At 37.9% G+C, this 27,207-nt stretch overlaps 1 protein-coding gene across 4 annotated transcripts in view; it reads right to left on the bottom strand.

Annotated features, from left to right (window-relative positions):
• The window catches only part of enox2 (ecto-NOX disulfide-thiol exchanger 2), a 177,562-nt gene that overhangs the window by 131,985 nt on the left and 18,370 nt on the right, over window positions 1-27,207 (bottom strand). For all 4 annotated transcript variants that reach the window (XM_025910733.1, XM_025910732.1, XM_025910734.1 and 1 more), the window contains one exon: window positions 2,458-2,548. In XM_025910733.1, the coding sequence (XP_025766518.1) occupies window positions 2,458-2,491 (34 nt within the window). In that variant the 5' untranslated portion in view covers window positions 2,492-2,548. The remainder of the gene's footprint in view (window positions 1-2,457; window positions 2,549-27,207) is intronic.

Raw genomic sequence — 27,207 nt, 5'->3', positions numbered from 1 at the left:
AAGATGGGATTCCTGGTTTTAAAAAAAGTGAAGAAACAGAGAGGATACAGCAGAGAGAGCAAACCAGACGAGCAGCATGGAGGGAGAAAGGCCAAGTATCAGACAGAGCATTCATTATCACCTGACTGACCTGCATATTGCGCTGTGTGAGAGTAATGGGAAAGGACACACTCATCGGCCAAAGCCCAGCAAGTAAGGTGCTTTTCATTCCCCCCTCTCTTTCCTTCCTCTTTAGCAATTCGTCAGTTTCTTACCCGGTTCAATTTCTATTTTCAGACAATGTACTGTGAGATCCCGGTGTTTTCAAAAACTCCATAATAGGGGACTGAACCATGGTAATACCATGGCTAATGTAATGCATAATGGATCACCTGCTTATGCAAAACAAAATTGCCCAGTTATTAAGTACTACTGTACTTCTTTTTCTGTGTTAGGTACTTATGTTAGTGGCATAGTTTGTCAGAAAAAACAAAATATTCTGAGGTGGAATAACTATCTGTCTGAAGGGAAAAAAATAACAAGAGAAAGAATAGGCATGTTAGCAGCTTTTAAGGCTGCACACAGGAAGGCTTTGAAGGAAATGTTAAATGCCTAAATGCTCTTAGCGGTAATTCCAACATGCTTATTCACAAAACAAGTGGAATGGTGATCATGTGTTAGCAGTGGGTAAAAAGCACAAAACAAGGTGCGAGTTTTGCAGGTGTTAAGTCATAAACCTGTAAAAGCACTCGAAAATAAAATTGTTATCTCATTTTGGTGTTTTAGATAGCAAAGTGTGGACTGACCAGCAATGCAGGAAACAGCAGGGGAATAACAAGCAGAAGAGGATTATCTAGCCGGGAGTCAAATCATGGACTTTTCTGTTTAGGGCATTTCATTCCATGTGGTGCCCTAGCCTCTCAGTGACTAGATCACAGATGAATATAACATGTTAGACAAAATGACAGCAGAAGATGGAAACTCTAGGGATCATGCAAATTATGAGAATTCATCATCAAGGGAAAACAGATATTTGCATTGAATTTCATGGTAATCCATCCAGTACCTGTCAAGGCATTCTACTGGATGACAAAAATGTCAAAATTCTCAAAGTGCCAAAGGAAAATTCAAGATTTACTAAGGTCAACAGTATTCAGTATCTCACAATGCATATGTTATTATTGTTAAAAATAAGGTGGAGGGTGTCAACAGATGCAAAATGCCCTGCTTGGTTCAACAATATTTAAGAAGAGAGATAAAAACACTACATTCAGTAGGTGAATGCACACACATGTGTACAATTTAGTTTCTTAATCCATAATTTGCATTTAAGAATTACACCAAAGTTAAAAGAACAAACATCACTGCTGAGCTTGAAACAATCTGCCAACAGTGGCCAATGTTTATCAGTTTGTTATAAGTGAACAGAAGCTTTCACTTTTGTTTCGACAAGCAGTGCAGACAATGCACTCAGAAAAAAACGCTTTCTATATATTCCCGGGTTGTTAAAATTGACTTTTCAGTTTTTCATCCCTTTCAAGTGAAGGATGTGAAAATATCTCTAGCTGTATATTGGAAACGTTCTTTCCTTTGGACTGCCTTAGTTGTCTCTGCATAACAAGAAGTTACAAAATCGGTTCCTTGGTTTTCTCCTATTGTGTGCAAATTGAAAAATTGTACTTAAGTTAGATATTTACATAAGTACTCCACTGAAGTTACTTTAAATAATTTAAATGCGACATTATGTTGAATTCGCATTTTTTACGGTTCATAAATATCAATACGTCTCTGTGTCACTGCGCTCCCTGTGCCTTGTTCAAATCACAGACGTGAGTTTGAATGAGAGTAATCAAAAGCCTTGGCACTAATAACACTAAGTCTGCACAAAAGAACCAAAGTGAAGATGAAATAATAAGCATTATTAAACAGGAATATTTCAGATATATGAAAGTACGAGGCAGGTCCTTAGGTTAAAACAAAAAACAGGATATCATCAGAAATAAATGTAAAGATTTACTAAACAGAACAAAGTAGCATGTAAGCACAATCTGCAAATAGTGCTCATCGGTATTGTTACTTTTACAGGTGATTTTAAAAATTTGCACTGATTATTTAAGGCCAGGCACCATCAGTTCATTGCAATATCAAGTATAAAAAACAAGAAATGCTTTTTCTGTGTTAAATATCAGCGCAATTTGCAGTAAATTGTGTGCTGCAGTGTTGTAGTAAATTGTGTGCTGCATATATATATATACATATACATATACATATATGTGTGTGTGTCTTGTCACTCCACTCTCTAAATATCAGTAGAAACATTTTTGTGAACACCAAAACTCAGTTTGCACCGGTGCAACACGTTAGTAAATCTTTTCCCATAACTTTAAGTAATGAACTCAGGAGCTCAGAAAGACAACACAGTAAAAATTCTTATATATGTACTACCCACTGGCAGCAGCATCCACTTAGGCCTCTTACCTGCGACTCTACTTGATCTGTGGTCTTTGTACATTCTACAGGTGCAGCATCGTCAGGTGTGATCTCAGCTTCTCTGTTCTTGTAAGCGAATCTGTTTTGGAAAACAAAACCAAGGGTAAGAAAGGTCTGGTCAGCAGCCATTTGTTCTGTTCACAAAATCCCACAGAATAGTTTTTTACACCACAACTCCGCAACCCGACTTATTCATTCTGTAGTCGTTCAAGGACACCAACTGAGAGGAGCTTTTAAGAAGGGTCTAAAATAAAAAGGGTTTTGTCTTGGATAGAAAGAGAAGACAAACAGAGGAGACTGTAATTCATCTGCTTCTCCAAAAGGCACGACCTCCCTGCTTTGTGGAGCAGAAGCTCATCCGAGCCATAGAGGGCCTCTGAGGCATGGGAGGGTCCCATTGACTGCACTATTAACACTCAAACTGAGAGGATCAGCATAGAGGAAATACAAAACGCTGTACAGAGAGTTCTGTAATGCATTTCATTCTACCAAGAGAGACCCCGAGGGTGCCGTGATGACCAGAGTAATTGGCTTTCTCCACTATGATAATCTGCATCAGTCATGCCGTGCCAACACACTCTCAGGCCACTGAGAAGGTCACAGCGATCCCAAACCTCACTCCACACTGCTGAGCATAGCATCTGAATTCTTACAGAAAGACATTTATACTGCATTCTTAGGATGTTACATTCAGTTCAAGGACTTTCACTTACAAATTAAAGTTCACTTTCAAATGTATCACAGTACACAATACTCACAGAATACACCAGTTCTGTGTAATTCTGCGATACACTTCAAGAGAAACACTTCATATGGAGTGAGTCTGTGTGTGTTTTATTACCATTATCTATTTTCCTCTATGGGTTTTTCACTCTTCAGTAAGCATTAGTTAAGTCCCATTAACTAAAAGTCATGAAATATTGATTCTGGTTTAGAGTACCTATGTGTTTTAATAAAAAGATATTGACATTTGGCACCAGTGTACTGATAATTGCACAGCAAAAGGAAGCAATACAGTACATTGCTTATCAATATTTTTTTCCCCAACAACACTCTTTGTATCCCTGCCCTGAAGCACGCTTGGCTGTAGCGTCACTGGTATCATAATTTAAAAAATGAGCATGAAACTATAAGATTCAAAACTACCACAGCTGGGACTGTCTCGCTGTTACAGCCAGAATCAAGTTTTCTTTCAAAAGACCGAAGTTTCTGGCAATTCCATGTTGGCTTCATTTGTCAGCTCTGGAGGCTGCTTCTTGCTTAATAGAGCTGTGCTACTGTGACAAGCCAAAATGTACTTACTTGTAACGCAATAGACTACAAATTTCATGTAATAAAAAAATAACTCCACACACATAAAGTGCACAACACGTAAAGAATAAGCTACCATCGTATGAAATGTTGCAGCTTTGGTAGGATTTAATGCATCGTGTATGTTATTGTCTTCCATATGTCAGGCACAGATAAGATTGTCCTCGTTGACTAGTACAGTGGGATATTGGCACACATACAATGACATCTTTGCAAGCCACAATAAAAGTCTCTACAAACTGAAAAACTGAATTAAATGTACAAACTGTGCCACACCAGCTAAGCTTGGTGTCTCAGCGTTAAGATATAAAACAATATCTGGAAAATTTTCATGTTTAACAAATCCTCACCAAAGCAGTCAACCTGTTTTGGTGAGATTTCGTTAAACACTGTAAGTCAATGTTAATGTAATAAACTTACAATTTAACTGAGACGCCACATATCACCTTATTGGTTGCTCTGTTTTTTAGCTCATACACAGCAACAAAACTGTAAAGCTCCCATGCTACTATTAGCCTGTTGTTTTGAATACAGATACCAGAACAGAAGTGTAATGAGTTCAAAGCTCTTTCCCAGTTGAATTTGTATTTTTCTGCGATAAAACAAAATTCACTCATCAGCATGAATAACTCTGTTGACCGCCTATTATCTCAAGATTCACTGGAGAAAACCTGGTAAATATGATAACGTTAGATAAATCCTGGGAGCACAGGATATAGTGAAGTTATGTTTATGAATGAGTGCACAATTGTTTCCTTTTCTTACAAGGTTTCAATATAGAAAATAATAGTCTAGAGTAAAAAAATGCTTGGGGAATGAAGGGAAAAAAACCGTAATAAAAACATAATAATAAAATATGTTCTGTGGGGTCATGAATAGTTTCAAAAAAAGAAGAAGTACAATAAAAAGACAAAAACTATTTTAGAATATGTAAGCCCATCTTTTACATCAATATATTAGATTTAAATCCCTGTTTTACACATAATGCTTTATTAGGACAATAGCCAAATAACATATTGTAAAGAACAAACCGAGTGCAAACTTCTGGATTGCAATGAAATGTTACAAAATGTTTCAGGCTGTTAACCAGCAAAACAGGAAATATCACTGTGGAAAAAAAAAATCATGCAACCTAAATCTAGTTCCTTTCATTTCCAAATGCAACCAAAAGGTTTTGCACATTAGAGGAAACCAAGAGACATGCAGTACACTGTCAGCCAAACTAAGAGATGAGATTATAAAAGAAAGTCAGGCAAATGAAAAAAATTATTTCCAGCTACTGTTGTGTAGCTATTAATGCTTTCACCTTGTTTTCATCCAGGCCTTGAGAGCCTGTCTGAGTGTGCAATCTTGGAAAAATGTGGCCATGCAGACATCTACTGTAGCAGGAAAGAACCACAAAGGCATTTGTGATCTGTGTGTTGGCAGATTTTGTCTGCAAGATGCACACAAAGACTTTAGTCAAGTTTGAGGATGAGTTTGGTCGGAAACTTTCTCTGCACTGCAGCTGATGTGATCACACTGCAAGATGACTTAACATACTATTACACAGAAATCTAATTGTAAACACATCAGAGTGGCATTTGGACCTATAGGCAGTGTAATATATACATATGATGAGAATCAGCAAAACCGCTGAAAATCTGAGCAAACCATTAACCACAATAACGGTAACCGCAAAGCAAAATCAAGGCCAAGGAGAAAATGCACAATGAGGATGGAAAATTGGGTTAGCTGGTTTGTCAGCATAAGAATAACATTACCCTAGACTTACGAAGAATAATGACAGCTATTTTAATTTGGCAAAATAAGAGATTTCTTAATGTGGAGTTCCAACAAAAAACAGTTTTTGAAGTCCTCTGTGGGCACCACAAACAAATGGCATTCATCATTCTTAAGGCACCCACTTTCCCCTATCATATTTGTTATTATCAGCATTTGTCATTTTCCACATAATTCATTCTATAGTACGCTGGCGTTAGATGCTAACTTGGGCAAATGTGTACGCTAATGATTATGAATGAAACACAGAAGCTAGAAGAAAGAAGTTTCACTTTTGCAATCTCTAAAATTTTGAAAATGACCCAGAAAGCTTGCAATATGCAAACCTTAGAATAAACAAAAAGTGGAAAGAAAGTGTTGTAAACACAGTTTAATGCGAACGGCCTTGCTGAGACACTGGGCATTTCTTTACAGCAGAAAGGCAACATGAATTGTTTATGAAAAAGTGTAGGAAGCAGTGCAGCACAAGCTGGTGAGTGTTTTACAGCTTCAAAATGCTGTTAAATTTGCTGCCTCTATGCATGTCTTTATGCTGAATGTATTTTCACATGGATTTTTACTCACAGTTAACCACAGGTAACTTCTTGACACATGTACAAGGCCACACACCTGTCTCTAGGAGGGATTAGAGGATCCCCTCAGTGAAAAGCGAATAATCCGAGTCAACTGGCCCCCTATAGTGATGGAAAAGGAAGATACCCCATAATAGCCGTGATGGGTCTATTCATCTTTTTTCTGCACAACAGGGAAACAGCAGCCTGGAAATTCACAAACCAAATCGCCCTCTGAAACAATTCACAGCCTTTGATTAATCATACCAACTTCACAAGAACTGATCGGTACTTCGCAAGTAACTAAATCTTTTATTTCTTGTAGTTGTCCCTCAGCCTGCGTGCTTATCTCTGTGATAAAGTACCTCATCTCCCACAGAGGGGCAACAAAATAAAGGCTTGGATGATTTTACATTTGTCTGAAAATCACAGAAATATGTCCACAACACAGAATAACACAACCAAGCTACTAGATTTACTATGATGACATAAACGCACACGGAAATGGGTTGAAAATGTGCAGCTATTCGCTTGTGTATAAGTTGTCTGGTGTAGTGCTGATGTTTTGCACAGGAAATCAATTTTTCCTTTCTTTTCTCTTAGTATGCCTCATTGGGGGAAAAAACCCCATCAATCATTCAATTATTGGACAGCTTTTCTTGCATTTCTCTCTTTTATGACAACCAGTGCTGGTTGTGTCTAGAAATAGCATTTTAACCTGCGATGCATTATCCACACCTTCACAATGTAAGGTAACGACATGCCCATTTAAGATAATGTGGGCAACCTGATGGCGCATATCAAATGGACTAAAATGCCATTAGAATAGGGGTAGGTAACATATTTCGTTCCAAAGGGCCATACTGACTTACTACTACTAAAAGTAAGTGAACAATCACATATTAGATAAATGAACAATGACTATTTAAAAAGAAATGTCCTAATGCTATGTCAACACTTCATTTAGCTTAGTCTTGCAACCTGATACGCACTGGTCCTGAAAAAACAGAATGCATTGGAATGAAGTAAAACAGCAATAATAAAATCATTGTAATTATTCAACTCGAGATATCTTCTGTCTATGTACCTGTATGCATGTTCATTATATACTAGTAATTAAGAAGGGCTATATTATGAATTATGGTCTTTTTTTTCTAAAAGCAAGCATTTTTCCAAGAAAAATATATCGCTAAGTTGTCTTAATTTAGTTGTGTAACTCAGCGGGACACAAGCAACAAAAAAATAAATAAAATAATTTATGTGTATGCTATGATGTAAATCTGAGGGTAAATTTTAATCACAGGCATCTAAGTTATTTAATCTAAGATACTTAAAATATCAACGATTAAACCACAGCTAACTTATGATCATATGAGGAAGAACTTGGTGATGGTAGGAAGGACAAAATCCTTTTAAACTGGAAAAGAACTTCAAAAGAACCAAGCTTAGGGAAGGGCAGCTATCTTTTTGATTAGTTGGTGGGCGAGGTTAAAGAGAAGGGGAAAAGTGGAACTCAGGACCTTCTTGCTCTAAGCCAACAGTGCTAACCACTGTGCCACTGTGCTGCATCATCAAACAAATCAAAGTAAACAAAGTCCAGTATCTTTTTAGCCTGGAATCTTCAAGAGCAGCTGGTTTCTAGACCTCTGTGCTCTAATAGGATTGCAAAAGTTCATTTAAGTAGGGTAGCTCTAAAAAAAATAAAAATAATTTGAACTGGACCCTTAAATTGACTGAACATTAGACAAAAGGTAATGGCATGCAGTAGTGCCATAAAAAAAGCATAGGGAGTAGAGAGGACATGAGAAATCATGGGAAGTCCCCAAGCAGACTGAGCCTATGGCAAGATAAATAAAGGTCGGTTGAAGGTCATCTGATACAGGTCTAATTACAAGACTGATTAAAAAGTAAAGTTTTAAGTCTCATCTTAAAAGCAGAGATGATGAACCCAAACTTGGAGGTGGTTCAACACCAGAGGAGTCTGATATCTAAAGTCTCTGCCTCACTCTAAACTAGCACAAGTAAGCCTGAAGAAGCCACAAAACAGAGAACTACCAGGGACTGAAGAAACAACTGGAGCACGTGTGGAAGGTAAAGTCCAAAGTGGTAAAAGGAGCCGTAGGAGCTCTAACTCAGAAACTAGAAGAGTGTCCAGAATACACAGGAATTAAACACCAGCCAGTCCACACACAGGCTTGGGAGAAGAAAAGCTTTTCTAATTATACTATTAGATAAGTAAATTCAGTCTGTAACAAATTTTCAGTGGTTTAAAGTGCCAGGTAATGTGTCCCTTGGGCCGGACAAAACTTAAGGAGTACGTTTAAATGCAATTCGGTACCGTGCAACACAACCACCCACTATCACCTCAATAAACAAAAATGATAACTCCAACAACTGAAAATGCTTCATAAACTCAAACTTATAGCAGAGCTGTTTGACTGTATTGCATTGTCTCACACAGTAGTAGTTAATGAAGCAGCCTGTGAGTTTATGCAAAGACATATGCGGTTTTCTAATAGTCAACAGTAGATTCTTACTCAGTATCATGGTTTAGACAGCTGATTTACAGTAATGACGAGGAAAATCTCGGCAGCTATCAAATGTGACTGCTGGGTTTTGGGACAGAAAGCAATTCACTGCATAAAAGAACTGCCGTGTGTATGTGATGTGGCTGTTCCAGTCATCCTTTCTACAGTCGCAGTGTGCGTACTCTAAAACCAATCTTATTCATATTTTTAACTACATAAAATAACAATAGCATTTTATACTAAAGAATACAGCCACAAGTGTTCCCACGCCATTGCAAACAATCATGTAGTACGCAGTATTTGTTTGTTAATGAGCCCCTGCTGACATGCTGAAGAGATGACAGTCTGTCAAATCTTCCTACACACAGGGAAACAACATGTTGAAGAGATGGCACCACCGCTGTGCAGCAATATGTGAGTAAAAACAGCTAAACATACATTTTAAAAATGGATACCCTGAAACATTATGGCACTCATCTGTGCCCTGTGGTTGCACTTCTTGAAGATATGACTGTACATTTCGTTTGTCATAAATGTTTAATGATAATGGAGAAGCACCGAGTGTGCACTACAGCCGTCTTTATACACTTTCTAACATGAAGTGGGATTTAAATTTTTAAAAAAGAAAAAAAAGAAGTTTAAAAATGATTTAAAATACTTAGGAAGTGCAAGACAGCCAGATGGAGGAAAAAGGGAGGAAAGAGGGCAATATCAGGGTAACAAGACGACTGAGAGGACGTCCACTGTTCTCCACAATATAGCGATCAAAGAGGAAAAACTGGCTAGAAGTGGGGCGGACCTTTCGTCATTTAGACAGGGCTTAGGCTGAAATCTTTGATAGAGAGCAGGAAAAAAAATTTGCAATGTTAACAGACATAGCCAGAGGACGAACACAATGCAATTTTTCTGTTTCCCTGTAAGTGTTTCTTGTCTCTGCGTACTACAGCATCTTGTTTTTGCATCTCTGTTTGTTTATGGATTAATTTACTTAACCACGATTGGTCTATGAGCAGGCATGATGCAGAATGCAGTTCCAACAAGACTCAATAGATATTTCTCATGGATTAATTTGGCAATTGTTTTCTCCAATTGCAATAAAACATTTTAGTTAGTTAATTAATTTTTTTCATAACTTTGTATCACTATATTCAGTCATGAACCGACTGAATTTTCTGCTTCAGTCATATATTAAATGCACCCACAGTATGCAAATATATAAGTGTAGAAAGAAGAATAAAGAAACTAATGACCCCAGCCAAACACTTTCTCATAATTTGTAAACAAAGCTCTGGTCTCTGTGCCACAAAACTCCGTTAACTGACAGCTGTGCCGGTTGTTATGGGAAACAACCTCACTGACTGAACTGTTTCACTAAAGGCAGTCTTGGGAGAGGCTTTCTCTCCATAATTTACGAGTGGGCTGGGAGCCAGCGAGTGTTATTTAACAGCCATAGACACGTGCTGTCTTTGCATTTGCAGCCAATGAGGAGGTTGGGGAAATCATTTTCTTCCAGCCGCACACAGAAATGGTGAGCTCCATCCCAGGATATAATTTATTAGTGCCAAAAAAAAAGCACCAATTTATTTAAAAAGGGGAAAAATAATCAACTGGAGAGGTAGAGACAACTGTTTAGGTGGCTAAATTATTACTTTGTGGATTAGTTTCTCTTTTACAACCAACTCTAAATGATATCTCAAGTGTGTGCCATTAGTTTTATCATGGTAATTAAAGTATGACAAAAGGGAGTTTTGTTAACAAAATTAAGTGTAAATGACTGAACAGCAGACGTTGAAATAAAGACGAGCAATGCTGTGTTGTTTCTAAGGTCTTTGTAATTACCGTTAGTCTCCATTCTGTAGACGTGACGCTTTTATTGTTAAAAAAAGATCCTTAAAACTATTTTTCAACTGGTGATTTATTCAACAAAGTTTGACTGCAGTGCGCACAATCGGTTACAAAAACACACTCCTAATTTAAAAGGCACAGTCAGTCATTTTTTAACGTTATTGAATAGGGAAAAAAAGTTGCGCTCATAAATAAATATTTATTACTATATAGTTTCAACAAACTGATGCAGTTTCATAAACTGAAATATAATACATTATGACTACATTTTAAGTCCAGCAGCAAAAACAGAGCATACCAACAGAAAAGTTTAAGGTATTCTCAACAACTAGTCTATAGTATTGAGGTCAGAGATGAGCTTCACTGACTTTTAAACTTGTTTCAGACTCCCTTACAAGTACAGGTTCCTCCAGAGGAAATAGATGTGGACCTCTCACTCAGCATACTGACTGCATGCTGAGGTAAACAGCAGACTGACAACCTACACTCACTAGAGATGAGTGCCAGCCACATTTTTGATGTGACACAGAAGTAAAAGCATAAAATACAGCGAAATGTTTATTTGACACAAACCCATTTTTAAAATTCTAGATTAAAAAAAACAAAACACTGGCAAGTCATAGCCAATAAAGCGTACAGTCTAAATGAAATGTCTTCAATCTCTCTTGGCTGACCAAAATGTGCTTGTTCAACAGAACCCATGCACTTTAATAGGGAAAGGGGGAAAAAGGGTAATCTAGAGGTGATTTTTCCATACTGTACCTTTAACTGAAAAACCCATGTAGCAGGATACTGGTGGAAAAGAGCAGAGGTTTTGATTCAACCAGCTCCAAGTAAATACCAGACAAAAAAAGCAGACTTGCATTTAAAAGGCTAGATGGTGCTCAGCTCTCCTTGTCACAAGCATTTAAATCAAGAAAGAAAGGCAGAAGGCAAGCTAAAGCATGTGTAACCAGGGGAAAGGATGAGACAGGCAAAAACAGCAACAGCAGGGATGTATCCTTATGTCTTTAACTCATCATCTGAATGCCTCTGTTATAGACCTCACAGGCATTATATAATAACCTCATATCATGTAGAAAAATGCTTGTGAATGGTCAACAGCATCTGCTGAGAATGAAATTCTCAACAGCAATGTCTTCCTACAACAGGAAATTGGTTGACTAAAAGACTTTAAAACTAGAAAACATTTGACAAACTCATCTGATAAACTGGAAATTCTTTGCGGCGAGAATGCCAATGACTTATTACCCTGAGGAGGATGCTGTTTGATATTACATTCTGTTAGCTCTGATATATTAATTGACATTAAAGTGTTATAAGAGGAAAGACAGACATAATAATCCACCTCCTGAATTACTTTTCATACAGTGAAAGCTCCGTGTGCATTGTGTAACTTTAAACAATGCCTGCCAGCCAGAGCCAGCACTTTGACTGGGTTTATACCTGCTCCTTATCTTCACAGTCTCAATTAAAATAAAGAATATAGAGATGAAAAAACATTCATCTTTGTTGATGCAGTTCATACTGCAAGGATTCCACAATTACCAATGGTCCAAATTTGGTTCCCACTTGTAGCTTTAAAACAATCCTATCAGCTCCCCTAATATTACTTCGTCCACTGTGTTCTCTAACCAGACCACAGCCTTTGGCTAAAAAGCTGGGTCTGTTCCAAAATGCAGGCGCTTTTCCAACAGCTAATTACTTTGTCTCAACCCCAAAGCTGTCTCTGATAAGAGGTATGAGCTGCTTAGAGCTAAAGGAAAACTGAGCAGCATACTGGCACATTAAGTGAAGAGATAGGATGAAGAGAGCTGCATGGCATGCCACTGGGACTCTGGGTTACAATAATTAAGTATTTACATTTTGATTTATTTAAAATGAATCATTTACTTTTTTTAAATTAACCCTTCAAATGAGAAGCAGCACTTATGACAGGCAAATATAATTCACACCTTAAGAAGTAAAGATAGGCAAGTCATTCCAGCTGTCTCTGCCAGTTAATCTATCAAACAAATCACTCAGGCTCAACTCTGACACTTTTTAACATAATCTATAAAAAGATGCCTGCATATGAACTCGAGCAGAATCTGTAGGCAAGGAAAAAGATCTCTAGTCTGTTGCTATTGACCAATAATGTTTGAGCAAGCTCTGGCTTTGTGCATAGAAAACAGTCTATGTTAAAAGCAAAAGAGGGATTACATTTTAGAAATAACCTGGGAACCATCAGTTAGAATCTGACTCCAGTATACAAAGCATATAAGAATACCTTTATACATAATATAGTCATAATTAAATGCTATTCTGTGGTTTTGCACCTTTTCTCCACATTAAAAGCCTCAACCAGGGTGGCCTTGTTTAACTCAGAGGTTGTTTTTTTCTTTTTTGTCATCAATTATATTTACTAGTAGATGTTTATTATTTAGGTTGTTTGTGATTATTGCACTATATTGCAACTGTAAACTGATACACTTAATCACAATGAGAAAAAAGGGTGGTACATGATGTTTATATGTAAACTTTTAGCCCATTGTTGAGTGGCTGTTAGGCAGCTACAATTCAACGATTGTGGATATTAATAAGATTTTACTGTTGTAAAGTAAGTTATAGGATGCTTTTATATAGTCGTTTAGGTCCATGGTCCAAAGTCATTTTAGCACACTGCTAGGGGTTGCCAGGCAACATAATAATGTCACAGTAGAATGCATAACTCAAATTTTGTCAATATAAATGTTGCTGTAATTAAATTTAAAAAAAGATGCATAGCATAGATACATACATCAAAGGTGCTATAAGCACATAAATCCTAAAATCAGGTTGTTTTAGCTCAATGCTAGGTGGTTGCTATATCTGATATAGATAAGCACCTTTAGGGGCCTAAGATTTAGGTGCATGCCAAGTCTTTGGGGAGTTTGTGGACAGAGAATCAAGGAAACAGTCAGGCAAAGAGTTTTTGTATTTTAGTAAGATTCAAGATTACCTACCGTTAATATGATTAGCTTTTTTTCATTAAATATAAATGACAAACAATACAGTGTTTCCAAAGTCAATGAGTAAGAACTTTCAATAATAGTGACCTCGGTGTCAACTACAATAATTCTGATTTTGTCATCAGTCAGAGCGTTATAGGAGATTTTTAATTGCATTCATTTAAACTTAATGTGTAAACATAATATACTTATTTGGTGATAACATGTTTTGTTGACAATTATATTCAGGGCCAACATGCTGCAACTTCCCACATAAAAAGATTTATTTATATAACCTAGAAAGGTAAAAAAAACACTGCTTCTGGGAACTTGCAGTGCAAATTCCAGCTTTTGAATCTGTTATTTCATTGCATATATGTTTGATAGTTTTATGTCCTTCTTTCTGAAATCCACCAACTCAACTCCAGTGCTATTAAACTGAGATCACCAAACAAAGTGGGTGTTAATCCATCCATTCTTAACTTCACAGTAATACATTGTTATTTTTTCACTATTGTCAATGACAGTCAATGACAGTTATTTTCACTCTGAAATCACTCCCTAGCATTCATTTATTTATTTATTTATTTTGCATCTATAAAAGACAGAGCACTTTCACAGTGGGATAATTGGCAGAAAGTTAGCGGTCTGGACACTTTTCAGGGCAGTCTGGCACTCTGGACATATGAACACTCAAAATTCAGACACATTGGTTCGCCCATTATTTTTTCCAAGTCCAAATCTGGTGTATTACCATGAAATGCAAGCTGACCTTGGACAATTCATTCAGGGATTTGGGTTGTTATAAAAGTAGCTAATGTAGCCTCCAACAGCTAGCCTCAAGCAGAGATATGAAACAGGCTATGGAGGTCTGGTAAGCACATTTCTTTTTAACTCCACACCCAGAGTTTCATTTTTTTTTCTTATTTTCAGCCTTTAGACATAACCAACACTGCCTCGAGTGACATGACTTGAGGAAGCTTATCAGATTTTACGCAGCTCCCCATAGTGCTAAAGAAGACACAGTTACGTTTTTACATGCACAGCAGTACTCCTGCTTACAGGCTTTTCTGATCTCTGATGGAATCAAATATTTTCAAACCCGCCTGAATGGGAAAATCAAGCTTGCAATCCTCTCTATCTTCTAAAGAGTCCAGGCAATAACATGCAACATGGATGCAATCCAACCTGCAACACTAAATGAAAATAGATAAACACTAGGCTTGCGACAACTGGGAATACAGTCGACTATCTGAGCTTGCTGACATTAAAGAACAATCAACTCAAGTTACCTTTCTCCTTAAAAACCAGTTACAGACAAAACCTTTTATTGCCATTTTCTTTTTGCCTTCTGCTTGATTATAGTCAGTGAATATGTGTGTCTCCACTGGTTTATCTCTTTTTTTGGACTGTTTTAATATGCAACGTCTGTTTCTACCACCTTTAAGTCTGAAGTCTTAAATTCACTTGTGAAAGAATACACAGCAAACACAATCGCTTAGCTCATCACCCACAGCTATGCTCTTGCCCTGATTGTTTTCTACCATGGTAGACTAAACAGAAAATACTCTATTGTCTCTCCTGATGCTCTTGTTCCTTATTCCTAGCATGATGCCAGATCAAGGCTGTCTTGGCTGTCATTGTGCAATTATAATAATAATAAAACATATGATGCCGCTACATGATTCAAGCTCATAATGAGGGCAACTAAATTTCCCTGCTACCTGTTTGCTCAAACACTGAGCATATTGACACTCAGAAGACTGCTCATCTCCTTCTGGCCCAATTGACTGATGGATTTCCAAACTCTGCATCAGCCAAAGCTATTAAGTGGTCTGCTGGAGCGAAATGACTTTACTGTTCCCAGAGTGCAACATTAGGCTCAGCAATTCCTGCCTGCTATTGTCTAGGGCCAATGTGACAGAGTTAATTTCTTGCCAGACAAGCACAAACATTTATGCTGACACAATAAATAACAATAACGATAAAAAAAATAAATAAAAGATGAAACGACCCAAATGGCTTTATTTTCTATTCTTGCTTTTAGCAAAGATTTGGGGAGAGTATAGAGATCCATGCCAAAAGATTTCCCTTGAACGAAAGCAAGCTAATATTTTCTAATTTTTTTAACAATAAGCAACTGACAACATAATAGGCATGATATGTAGCTTGCCATCACCAGTGTGTGAATGTGTGTGTGAATGGGTGGATGACTGGATGTGTAAAGCGCTTTGGGGTCCTTAGGGACTAGAAAAGCACTATATAAATACAGGCCATTTACCATTTACCATATAATTAAAACGTTAACAATAGCTGCTGGTAACAGATCACCCTTTTTCCAGAATTTCATATAAGGTTTGCATTACGAAAAAAGTTTGTGACCAGTGAAAAAAAAGTTCGCAGGACATCTTAAACATGTTTTTTTTATATATTAACATGTCTGCATCTTTTCACAAGAACTATAACACTGCAAAATGAAATTTAAAAAAATCTGTAATTGATAAAGGATGACATGATCATTATCCCTCTACTCCAACTTTAAGTTTTGCTGCCACCATATTAAAAAAAAGAGCATATATTTGTCGAACAATATCATTTAGGAAAACTGAAGGACATTTGGTATTTTTTTTATTGTTGCTTGATGTAGAATTTTACTGCTCAACAGTTCATTGCCTTACTTTAAAAATCAAAAGCCAAAAAAAGCATGTGACTGGTCTGGACTAGACAGGTGAAGACCAAGAAACTCACTTTAATACTGAAAAACAGAGATATGTAGGGGGAAAATAAAACCTTTATTACTTTCTAAATTTCTAAAACCTGTGTCTATTAGTTTTGGATATTTCTACAGAATGTATGTACATTAATGCACCATTATACACCATAATAGATTCTGGCTTTTAGTCCAACTTCTCTTTTTACCTGCATCAAATATGAAATTAGTAAAGACAGGTTTCCAGTTTAACACAATCCATCGTGAGAAATGTGGGCTCAAAGAAAGTGAGTCACTTTATATTCATAATGCATATGGTTCTCTCTTTGTATAGTAGTGCTTTAACTTACATTTGTGGATACAGCAACACACTGTGCTCACTGACAACGGCTTTCAAAAACATTCCTGAGCCCATGCAGTGATTTCCACTACAGAATGGTGTCTGTTTTAAACGTAGTGCCGCCTGAGGGTCTGAAGATCACGGCCATTCAATATTGGTTTTCTGCCTTGTCTTCTTGTGTAACGAGATTTCTCCAGATTTTCTGAATTTTTGAATATATGTGCTATAGATGATGAAATCCCTAAATTTCAATTTTACATTGAAAAATGTTCATCTAAAATTGTAGTCGTTAACAGATAGTCGAGGCTTGCAAATTACTTTCCATCTTTCCTTCTGAAAGGATCAAGCACACTGGGTTGCTCATCCTATGTCCAATCATGTTACCGTCCTTTGGCCAATTTACATTTGTCTTTTCTAACCCCATTATAATTTTGCGCCTGTATGTCACCACAATAGATTGAAAATGAAACATTCAAGATTAGAATGAATTTAATTCAGTGACGTGAACAAAAATAATAAATAAAGCTTTGTGGAATTATATCCATTTTTGTACACAGATGCATATTTTCAGGGGCTTATATGTAATTGGAGACTGAGTCAAAAGCTGTTCCACTGAAAGGTGTGCACTATTTATTCATTGTTTTGTTTTTTTTGTTTTTTTCAGAAATTAAACAGCTTAGAGATCTAGAGTTTTTTTCCCCCTTACCCAAGGCAAGCATTTACATTTGGAAGCAGTTTCTGTGTCAAGCAGGCCATATTTATCCTGCATTAACAAATCAAATCCCCAAAATAATAAGGTCGCAGTTCAAGAGTATGGTAGAGTGTGACCAAGGGAAAAAAAGCAAGCTTGCAGCTTGAAATGGCCCAAACATACATGAAAGGCACTGATGGTAACTGCAGGAAGCTTTCACTGATAAAGGGGAAAAAAACCTTCACAACATCCAACAAAGTGGAGAACACTCTCTAGAGCAGCTGGCAAATCTTTGATAAAGGAAGACAAGATACATATGCAGAAGATTCACCACCAAGTGCAAACCATTCATCAGACACAACAACAGAAAAGCCAAATCAAACCTTGCATAATAAACAAATCAACAAAAACACAACACAACAATACTGAACATTCTTTGACAGCTTTAAAACATGGTGGAGGTATTGTGGCGCATTGGGTTGTTTCCTGGTTTCCACAGGGTCACTCATTTTGTTTCCACCTTTTTAAAAAAAATATTAATATTATAAAATAAAAATAAAATAAATATTATAATAGGAAAGCAAGGAGAAAGAGTGCAGGGTAGACATGCAGGTAAGGGCCTCAGCTCAGACTCTGGGCTGCTGCAAACGGAGATGAAAACACACACACACACACACACACACACACACACACACACACACACACACACACACAGACAGCCCCCCATACATAGCAAAACAAAGACTTGATTTCCTAGTCCAGAGCAGTGGTTTCAGTCACAGGCCTGTAAGAAAACAACGTAGCCCAATGACATGCAAAATGGTGATCTAAGGAGGATCATTCAAGTCATTCAAGTGTCAGAAAGACTTAAAAGAATCTGTGCACAGACTTTCAACTTAATTTCTGGTCCCCAGTCCAGCATTTTGACAATAGAAATTGATTTATTTTGTAAATAAGACGATGCAATCTTTGACCCAGTGATATCACCACCAAAATAGTATCACCTATAGGTGATGTGCTTCCATACTTCCATTCATTTTGTAATACAGAGAGTTTAATCACTGTATTTATGGTCTTCACTTAACTGTAGTAGAGAGCAAAGGAGCACAGTGTACTCTTTGGCTTTGTTAGATGTGGGTTGCTGAACAAAAGTAGACTGAAGAGTTAATGATTTCTTATTGTAAAAACCAAAGCAACTTTCAGACTTTTTAAACTAAATTCAGGTGACTATTATGAAGAAAGAAAAATCTTAAAAGCATGTGATTCTTCATTATATGTCAGTAGTGTCACATTAATTCTATACTTCACATCTAGTTATTAAGTAGCCCTTTTTGGCCTAGTTGCCTGGGAGCGCAAGTCAATTCCAACACAGGATTAAATACAAGAGTGCCAGTTCTGTTTAAAGTCTGTACTGGTGAAGTCTAACTTAGCAATATCCACAATGTTAATTTACCTAAAACTGACAATGAGAAACTTTAGTTTTGTGTAATGAATACCTTGAGCTTTAATACTAATTCAGAGGCTGAAAGTATAACATCTAAGTGGAGCAAACTGTCAAGGGTTATTAGTCATACATCTTGTTTTCTTTTCTCTATTGTAGTGAGTGGGGTCTAGCTGCAGCGCTTCTTTGTCTGGGGGCCTTATCTGGCTGTGAAGCACCAAGCTCTGTGCTGCTGCCTCTATTGGCATGGCAGTGGAGGCGAGGCCTGCCATCCCAGATAAACCTCCCTCTGTTCTCCCAGCAGCCCAGCAGGCTTCGTGTTTGCTGCAGGTGTCAGAGAAAATGTTCCCATAGCTATTAGACTTTAGCGCTGCTGGTGACATGTTGGCACTTCTGATGGGACTGAAAATGGGTGAAAGTGATGACAGAGGAGATGGAAACCGGCCACACACAGACAAGAAAGAATGAGGGGGCAAAAGTTAGACTGGGATGGCTACCTATTAGAATTTAGTTAAAGTAGAAAATAAGTGATAATTACTATTAGCATTGTATTGCACCTCATTAAAGCATGCCTCACATAATAAGAAAAGTCAACAAATTTTTACAAAAGTCCAACCATGATTCAAACTGGAGAAACTCATCTAATGATTTCTGTATACCATTACGTAAAAAGAAACTGAGGCAGACAGGTTGTACTAACCACACAGTAACGATGGTTGTTGTTGTTGCTGCTGCTGTTCCAAAACTGTCACCAAGGGAAAACCTTGTTATGCTCAATATTCAGGTGCCATACTGTTTCCAGATGGCAAGCACTGGGTGCAAGGAAATATAATTGAATGCTCTCAAACTGTTTCCTTGAACAATTTCCCAAACACTAGATACAGGTACAGTAGCCTCACAAACTTTCTTTTCAGTTTATCTGACATGAATGATGAGCAGTTTGCACTGTGAAAAAGGGAATCAAAGAAAACCCAGTCTTAGGACACGAGAGCAGACCTACGCATTTCGCTTTGACAGCTGTACCTCAATAAAATATTACATTTTCTTTTTACTGTAAACTTGAACATAAATGCAACGAAATATCAAACAGAGAACACAAATTATGTTCTCTTACAGCCATATTGTTATGCCTATTTAACAAACAATATATAAGGTGTCTCTTAAGTATAGAAAACTTCTCAAATATCTCTGAAGCCACCGTTGCATCCCTATACAACAACTAGCCCATCTGTGGGGAATATGGTCTGTGTTAATGTGGGGACAAACAACTGCCACGCAACCTTGCTAGGCAGAGAGCAAGTCTCTGAACTGGCAGATTAGACCACCTGGTCCTGCCAGACTGTCAGCCTATTTATACTCAGGAAAATAATTTACACCAGGACTGCCCAGAAGCATAGAGACGGAGACCAACGGGAGGCAGCTCTGTGTGACAATTCCATCATGAAAAAAGGAAGAAGAAGAAAAAAAAGAGTCACTGTGTCCTGCTGGAGTCTCATTCCTTATAAAGCTTTCCCTGGAGTGAGCAACAGAAAATATTCCAGCTAAGAGCGAATACTTCTTAAGCCAAGAGAGACACCTCTCAGTGTGTGAGAATTAAACAAAGGAACTGCTGTGTTAACATGACCTGGGTGACCTGTCATGCGGTGGAATCAGTGATGTGACTATATTTTAAGGTTGTAATGATTTATAAGTGGATTTGATTAAACATGTCACTCAAAAGAGCCACAATATTACATGATGCAAGCTTGACATAAAACAAACAAACATTCTTTTGGTGACAGTAATGTGGCCTACATACAGTAGAAGCTTTACAGAACTGCAATGAAGCCTCTGAACTAATGTCAGAGTTTGGTTTTTCAAGCTGTAAAAACTGGTGTCAGTTATCAAAAAAATAAACAAATAAATGAATACATAAAACACAAGAAGAAGAAAAAACTACAAAGGATAAGCAACAGCCTCTGGTCTAAAGAGTGGGCATGAATATACTTTATGCAAGATCTGCTCTCCAAACTGGCAAATTCAGAAAGTAGTAAGGTTTTGCAGTAAACCACACTGCAATTAAACCAGGCAACGAGTCGTTTGAAAGCAAAACTTCCAAAGAGCTCTATTTTTTGCTCCTCCCGCGACTGACATTTTCCCATTAGTGGCACGGACACATAATTTGGTGGCACCAATATTTCATTTCAGAGAGCATTTCACGCAGTAATGAACATGTCACAAAGTGAAATTAATGTGTCACTGTGTTTAACAGATCCAATAAAAGTAAAGAATTTGAATCACTCAGAAATTACATATCAGACCCATTATCACAGTTCATACAAGACCAGTGACAATTTATTCTACTGGTACTCTACTTAAATGTTCAATGTCATGAACTTTGCAGTCTCACTTGAAGCAACAACATACACTTTTTTCTCAGCCACATTATCCTCCTAAGACTAACAGGCACGAGTGTGATATTGTGATTAGAGAAGAAAAGTCCTATTAGTAGATTATCAGTGGAAGTAAACAAGCAGGAAATGGTGAACGTCTTCAGTTGTGCTGTCAGTCGACAAAACAAAACTGGAACCTGAATATCTCTTAAGTTGTAAATCCCAAATCTGCATGGTGTATGCAACATTTCCAAACCAAATTTTCTTCTCAAACATGCAAGAAGCACCAAGTATGTTTGTTGGGGTGGCTGTAGCTCGGGAGGTAGAGTATGTCATCTACTGGCTACTTCAGTCTGTATGGGTAAGAAACTGAACCTATAAAGTGCTCAAGCAGAAAAGCACTATATAAGAATCAGTCCGTACACTATATCTAGCATTGCAGGGGTTTAAATACAGTTAGAAATTGTGTTGCAAATTCTCTCCATTTTTATCCAGAAAAATAAAAACTATGAAAACAGAAATATATAGATTTTTTTTGTTTTTGGCTTGTTTACATCTTCTTTGTGACAAGAAGATAAACAAGCCAGGCTGTACAGTAAGAAAAGGAAGACGCACTAACCAGCATGGCTCTGCAGTATTTTGATGTGGAAAAAGAACATTTTCCAACCCCAGCCCAACAGCTGTGTTCACACAGGCAGCGATTTGCAGTGACCTGGCAACCAGAAACCAAATAAAGTCAATGACGTTTGGTGACTTCAACTGATGATGAACACTGGTTGCGCACTGAGTGGGTCCCAAGATAAAGAAAGCGTCCCACTGAAGGGACTACAGATGAGATCTCACATATAACAGGGTAGAAATAGTGCATTCCAGTTAAATTTGGAATTTAGAATTTCGGAGTTTCTGAGAATATGTTGGAGTGGTGTTTTTAAGTGGAAGAAAACAAACAAAAGCATTGTAGCGTTGTATTGCTTGTGCCATTTTTCCTTGCTTTTCCGTCTTTACTACTGGAACACGCTCAACTTGGGAGTGGCATCCCTCCCAGCTTCCGAGGCAAATGGAACGCGGCACAAATACTTCAGAGAGTTACCTAGACAACCGGAGCCTGGAATGTTGCTAGTGACCAACCGTGAGTTTAAAAGCGATGTGTGATGAGTGACTCGCTCCTTGTGTGGACGCAGCTTTACCAAAGGCCTTGGTCAAATGCACTTTGGAGAAATAATCTCAGAGTGTTTTGGATGCAAAGAAAAAACAGAACAGAATCCACTCAATATACACAGAAATAACCCCTGAGCCACTGTACTGCTTGTTCAACATGGAGATTTATTCAGACTTGGAGGAGTGACAACACAGTCATATCACTATGTCATTCCCCATAAAAAAATGGCTGGATAGGACAAGGTACTAAGATTTGAAACACAAAATGTGGCAAAGAAAAAACAACTTTACTGTACAATCACTGCCGACGATGTGCATTATATACTCTACCACGCATGGTTCAAAATGGGCATACTGGGCCAAACTACTAAGTGACTGATGTTTGTCTAATGTGTAAACTTACTCACAAACATTCAGAGAAATATGTCAGGAGTTTATTGTGACTGAAAGTCAGCCAGTCATAGTATTCCTTCTTCAACTGCTCTCAAGAAACCAGCTCCAAAAACTTTTGATGACACAGAAAATACGAAAATCACAGATACTGTATGTGCATTAATGTGTTGGTGCGGCAGAGAGTGCCGAAGTGTGTGTGTAGGTGCTTCAACAGCCGTTTCAGCCTACTAGAAATTCAACCCCCAGCCTTCTTTGTGAAAATATAAAAGGCTGGAGGCAGAGATGAGTTCAAGATATTCTAATTAGCTACCACCATCACAAAACTGCTGCTGTAGAAAATGTGAGAGAAAAAGACATTAGTGAGTTTCATGATGTGGTCACTGAAACAGAATGATAATTGTACTATTTTTTAGACTGTATTACTTTGCCCACTTCTGTTTCATAATTTGTGGTTACAGTATAACAAAAATTGAGGCTGGCACAAGGCAGATAGCAGGTCCTAATGGTGATGAAAATAGATCAACATAGAGGAGTTGCAATCAGTGTGCAAGACACAATACATTTATCTTACATGGAGGAAAAACTGCATACAAACACAAAAGTTTCATCAAGTAAGTTCACATTTACCAATTCTGAGAGGCGGTGGATTTCATTACCATGAACAAATGTTATTCTTGAGTGACAGTCGTAAAAATTACTCTGTTAATATTGATGTGAAAGAATTTGGAGTATTCTAGCACTAATACCTGTTCTTTCCTCTGTGGGTACAGAGGTGAAAGAAAGCTTAATTCTGGGTCTGGTGGAGCAAAGTGGAGCTAATTGGTGTGTGTGTGTGTGTGTGGTGGAGCAAAGTGGAGCTTTGGACTTATGGACTAGATCTATCATCCATTCGCTTATCCTTTTCAGGGTCATGGGGGGGCTGGAGCCTAGCCTAGCTGTCTTGGGGCGAGAGGCGGGGTACACCCTGGACAGGTTGCCAGTCTGTCGCAGGGCTAACACATAGACAAAGACAACATTCACACCTAGAATCCAATTAACCTATCCCCACTGTCTTTGGACTGTGGGAGAAAGCCGGAGTACCAGGGGAGAAAATGCAAACTCCACACAGAGAGAGAGAGGGGAATTGAACTCAGGACCTTCCTCCTGTGAGGCAACAGTGCTAACCACCATGCTGCCCCAAAGGCCTAGATACAACCGCTTATTTTGTATGGTCAGCATACTATAGATGTTGTACTATAGAGCACTGGTTAATAGAGCTATTGCGGTCTTACGCCTCAGTTTACTTGTTTAGAGCTTCCCATCACAGAGATGGGAGTAAAAGGTCTGCTGTGCCTGTGTCAGTGCTGGGTGGCAATGAATCACGGTTAGAGGTCAACTTTTACAGAAATCTAGGTGGTGTTTTGAAATTGATACCATAGATGTATCTACGAAGAGGGTGATGGGTACCACTCACCCCAGCCAGTATTTTATAAGTTGCTATTGGTGCATAAAGGTTAAAGAGGGGTCATTTTAGCCCATTTGGTACATGACTGCCAGGCAACATGATGATCTCATGATATCTGAAAAAACTCCAGGGGCCTAAGATGTACAGAGATGTGCCAAGTTTTTCTTTTGCAGAACTCCTGATTGTGGAGGAGGAATTTGTGGACAAACAGATAGAGATTAGGTGTATTTTAGTAAGATAAGATTAGTATCTTTGACTATCTAACATTTCTGGTGCAGATAAGCAAGCTGCAGCAACATTTCAAAGTCACTCGACTAGTAGCAAATATGCCTTTTTGTCAAGCTACAAATTGTGACCACCATTAAGGTGTGTGAGCAGTATGATACATGTAAAAACAGATGTTCTTAGTATTAAAAATAAACATAAATGGGAATGTTTTGCTTTGTTAGTGAAATCATTACAAAAGAAAAGCAACCTGTATTGTTCTCCCCCACTGTTGCAAGTTCCAGATAACAGCATAAAGAGATCATAAGGGATTTATCGGTCGCTTTTATTTAAAAGGAAGTGTTATTGTGTCACATATTTATGGATTGACACAGCAGTAATCCTCAACTATTACTCCTCCTACGTACCTTTCGCCTGCTTACACTTGAATGTTAAACTGTAGCTATCGGAGAGCAGGCAGGGAAGGTAAAACAGTAGGACAGTAGGAAAATGCACATAGCACTTGATAGAAAATGGTTCATCAGGATGTTACATTACAAATTTCCAGTGATTTGGCCTGGTCTATAAAATTTCTGCACTGGTAACTGAATAGCAGGTAATATCCTCTCCATTTCAAACAGACAGCAGCATCTGGGATGCTCTCTATGTCAAATAGCTGTTTAGAGTAATCACCGGCAAGAGGGTGACGAACATTCCTAGGCAAGCATCACTGGCACTGAGTGCATGTGGTCATGTGGCCGGGTAGCACTGTGCAGGCTGCTCTCAGCAAAAAATTTTGGGACAACAGTGTCAGTATTTTGGAGATGATTCAGACGAAAAAGAACAGAAAAAGCTCTTATCACATCTTACAGCTGGCTCAAGTGGGAGTTTTTAGAGACAAGATGACCAGAAATCCAAAAATATCTTGCAGTGACAAAATGATCCCTGGTATGATGCAAAACTACCAGGCGCCAGCATGAAGAAGCGCCTGCTCTCATAGAATCTTTCACCTTGAAAGTTTTTCCCAAAGGCCGGAGTGACGGACATTCCTCTGTGCCCAGTTAAAAACAGGAGCTTTGACCCATTTGCTTCCACTTTGGGTATTAAAGTAGGACACTATATTGCCTACTGAGTATCCCATGAAAATATAGTATGTGTAAAATTAGAATGAGGGCTTAAACAGCATCTAGCTAATAATGGAGTTCAGGATCCAATTGCCTTTCTTGGGGGAATGAATAATTCTGAAGCTCTGGTAGAGGCAGCTCTGTGGGAGATAATGGCAATGTTTGGCTTGGCTGAAAACTCTCTGAAAACCCTTATGTCTCTCTGGACTCAAAAGGCATTACTGACCCACAGATCAAGAGAGAGAGGTACTGGACCTTATTCTGGTTGCTAACTTTTTCAGTCTGTAGGGAAATACTGCCAAAAAACCCCACCAATTTAAAGTGAAGCAATGCGACTGAGTGTTTCATGAGGTGTGTGTGTGACTAATAAATCTCCACATTTTGAACATACATTATTTAATTAGGACAACCTATAAGCAGCCAACACAAACCATCACAAAATGCAATTGTCACTCCTCTTTTTAGCATCTACTGGCACTCAGCATGATTATTAATGACAGTAACAGCTCATGTTATTGAGTCATGCTTGAAACAGGTAGCTACAAGCATTGTTGAATCCTCTGCAAACGAGTTTGATTGTGTGTGTGCTGGATGAGAACTGGCATCCGATGCATGGTCATTAACTGTGCAGTAGTGCAACAATCTTAAATTTCCTTCAAATCTCTGGTGAGTTTGGTGATTTCATTGCCAGAAACAAGACTTTTTGAACATTACAGGCAATATTTGTTCAATTTTCAAATATATAGATAAACTATTATGATTTTAATTTTTGGAAACTGAATGGAAAGGAGCCAAAGACCACAACAAAACAATCAACAGAAACCAGAGCAAGTTTCACATTTTACACAATCAACTTAACTGGAGCCTCTGTTGTATATTTTATGTAGTCCAAATACATACACTCAACCTAACAACATGCTTTTGAACTGCAACGCAAACTACGCGGACTGGTTGAGATAAAGCTCAGTTGTATTTCAAACTGCACTGATGACCGTACAAGAAAGCAGAATATAATCGAGGTTAGATAATTATTCCATGGCCAGAAAAGAAAAAAAAATACACTGCAGTATATTCAAATGAGCGAGGCTCTAATTGCATGTGCCCAAATGCACGCACAGAATCTAGTTCGGGAAAACTGTTTTACATTCAGCCCACATCTTCAGTAGTTAGGAGTTCTTAGGCAACAGGCAATTAGAGGAGATACCACTGCTCTTATCTGCTGCTGAATCTGAAGGCAGATTCCAGTAGTAATAGCCTGAGAGACAAGCAGCACCTGAGCCTCTGAGACAGCAATGAACAGTATACATCCTGCAAGCAAAATAACGTCAATACCTTTTTAACCTCAACACCTCATTACAACTAAAAATTACTGCTTCATATCTACTATGAAACATAAAGGAAGCCAATACATAAGTACACAACAGGTGTTTGTGTAGGCAGGCTTGGCCAACATCCGTTTACAGATGCCATGATGTTGAAACTACACCACAAAAAAGTTAACAAAATTCAAATAAAAACAGGATGATTTTTTGAGAATTTAACATAGAGACATAACTGTTTGTCCAATCCATCCACAACTGGTTTAATGTGTTAGTTAGAAAGTTTAACACGATTTCTAGACACTAGAAATTAGAGAAGTTAGAGAAAAATAGGATGAGAGGAACAATTCAAGAACTTTTTAAATTGTATTGAATTAAATATTTTGAACTGACTGATTTACAGGAACATCTACAAGAGAAACATAATGATAAAAATTCAAGGCTAGTTCACATTAACAGTTCTTTTAGCCTCTTTAGAAGTATTTTCAAAATCTGTCAACTGCCCAACTTTTTAAACAGACTTCCAATCTATCACAAGTATCAATGAACACTGAAT

This window comes from Oreochromis niloticus, linkage group LG2 (genome assembly GCF_001858045.2).
Source record: "Oreochromis niloticus isolate F11D_XX linkage group LG2, O_niloticus_UMD_NMBU, whole genome shotgun sequence".
NCBI lineage: Eukaryota > Metazoa > Chordata > Actinopteri > Cichliformes > Cichlidae > Oreochromis > Oreochromis niloticus.
This window is presented reverse-complemented; position numbering and strand designations above follow the sequence as displayed.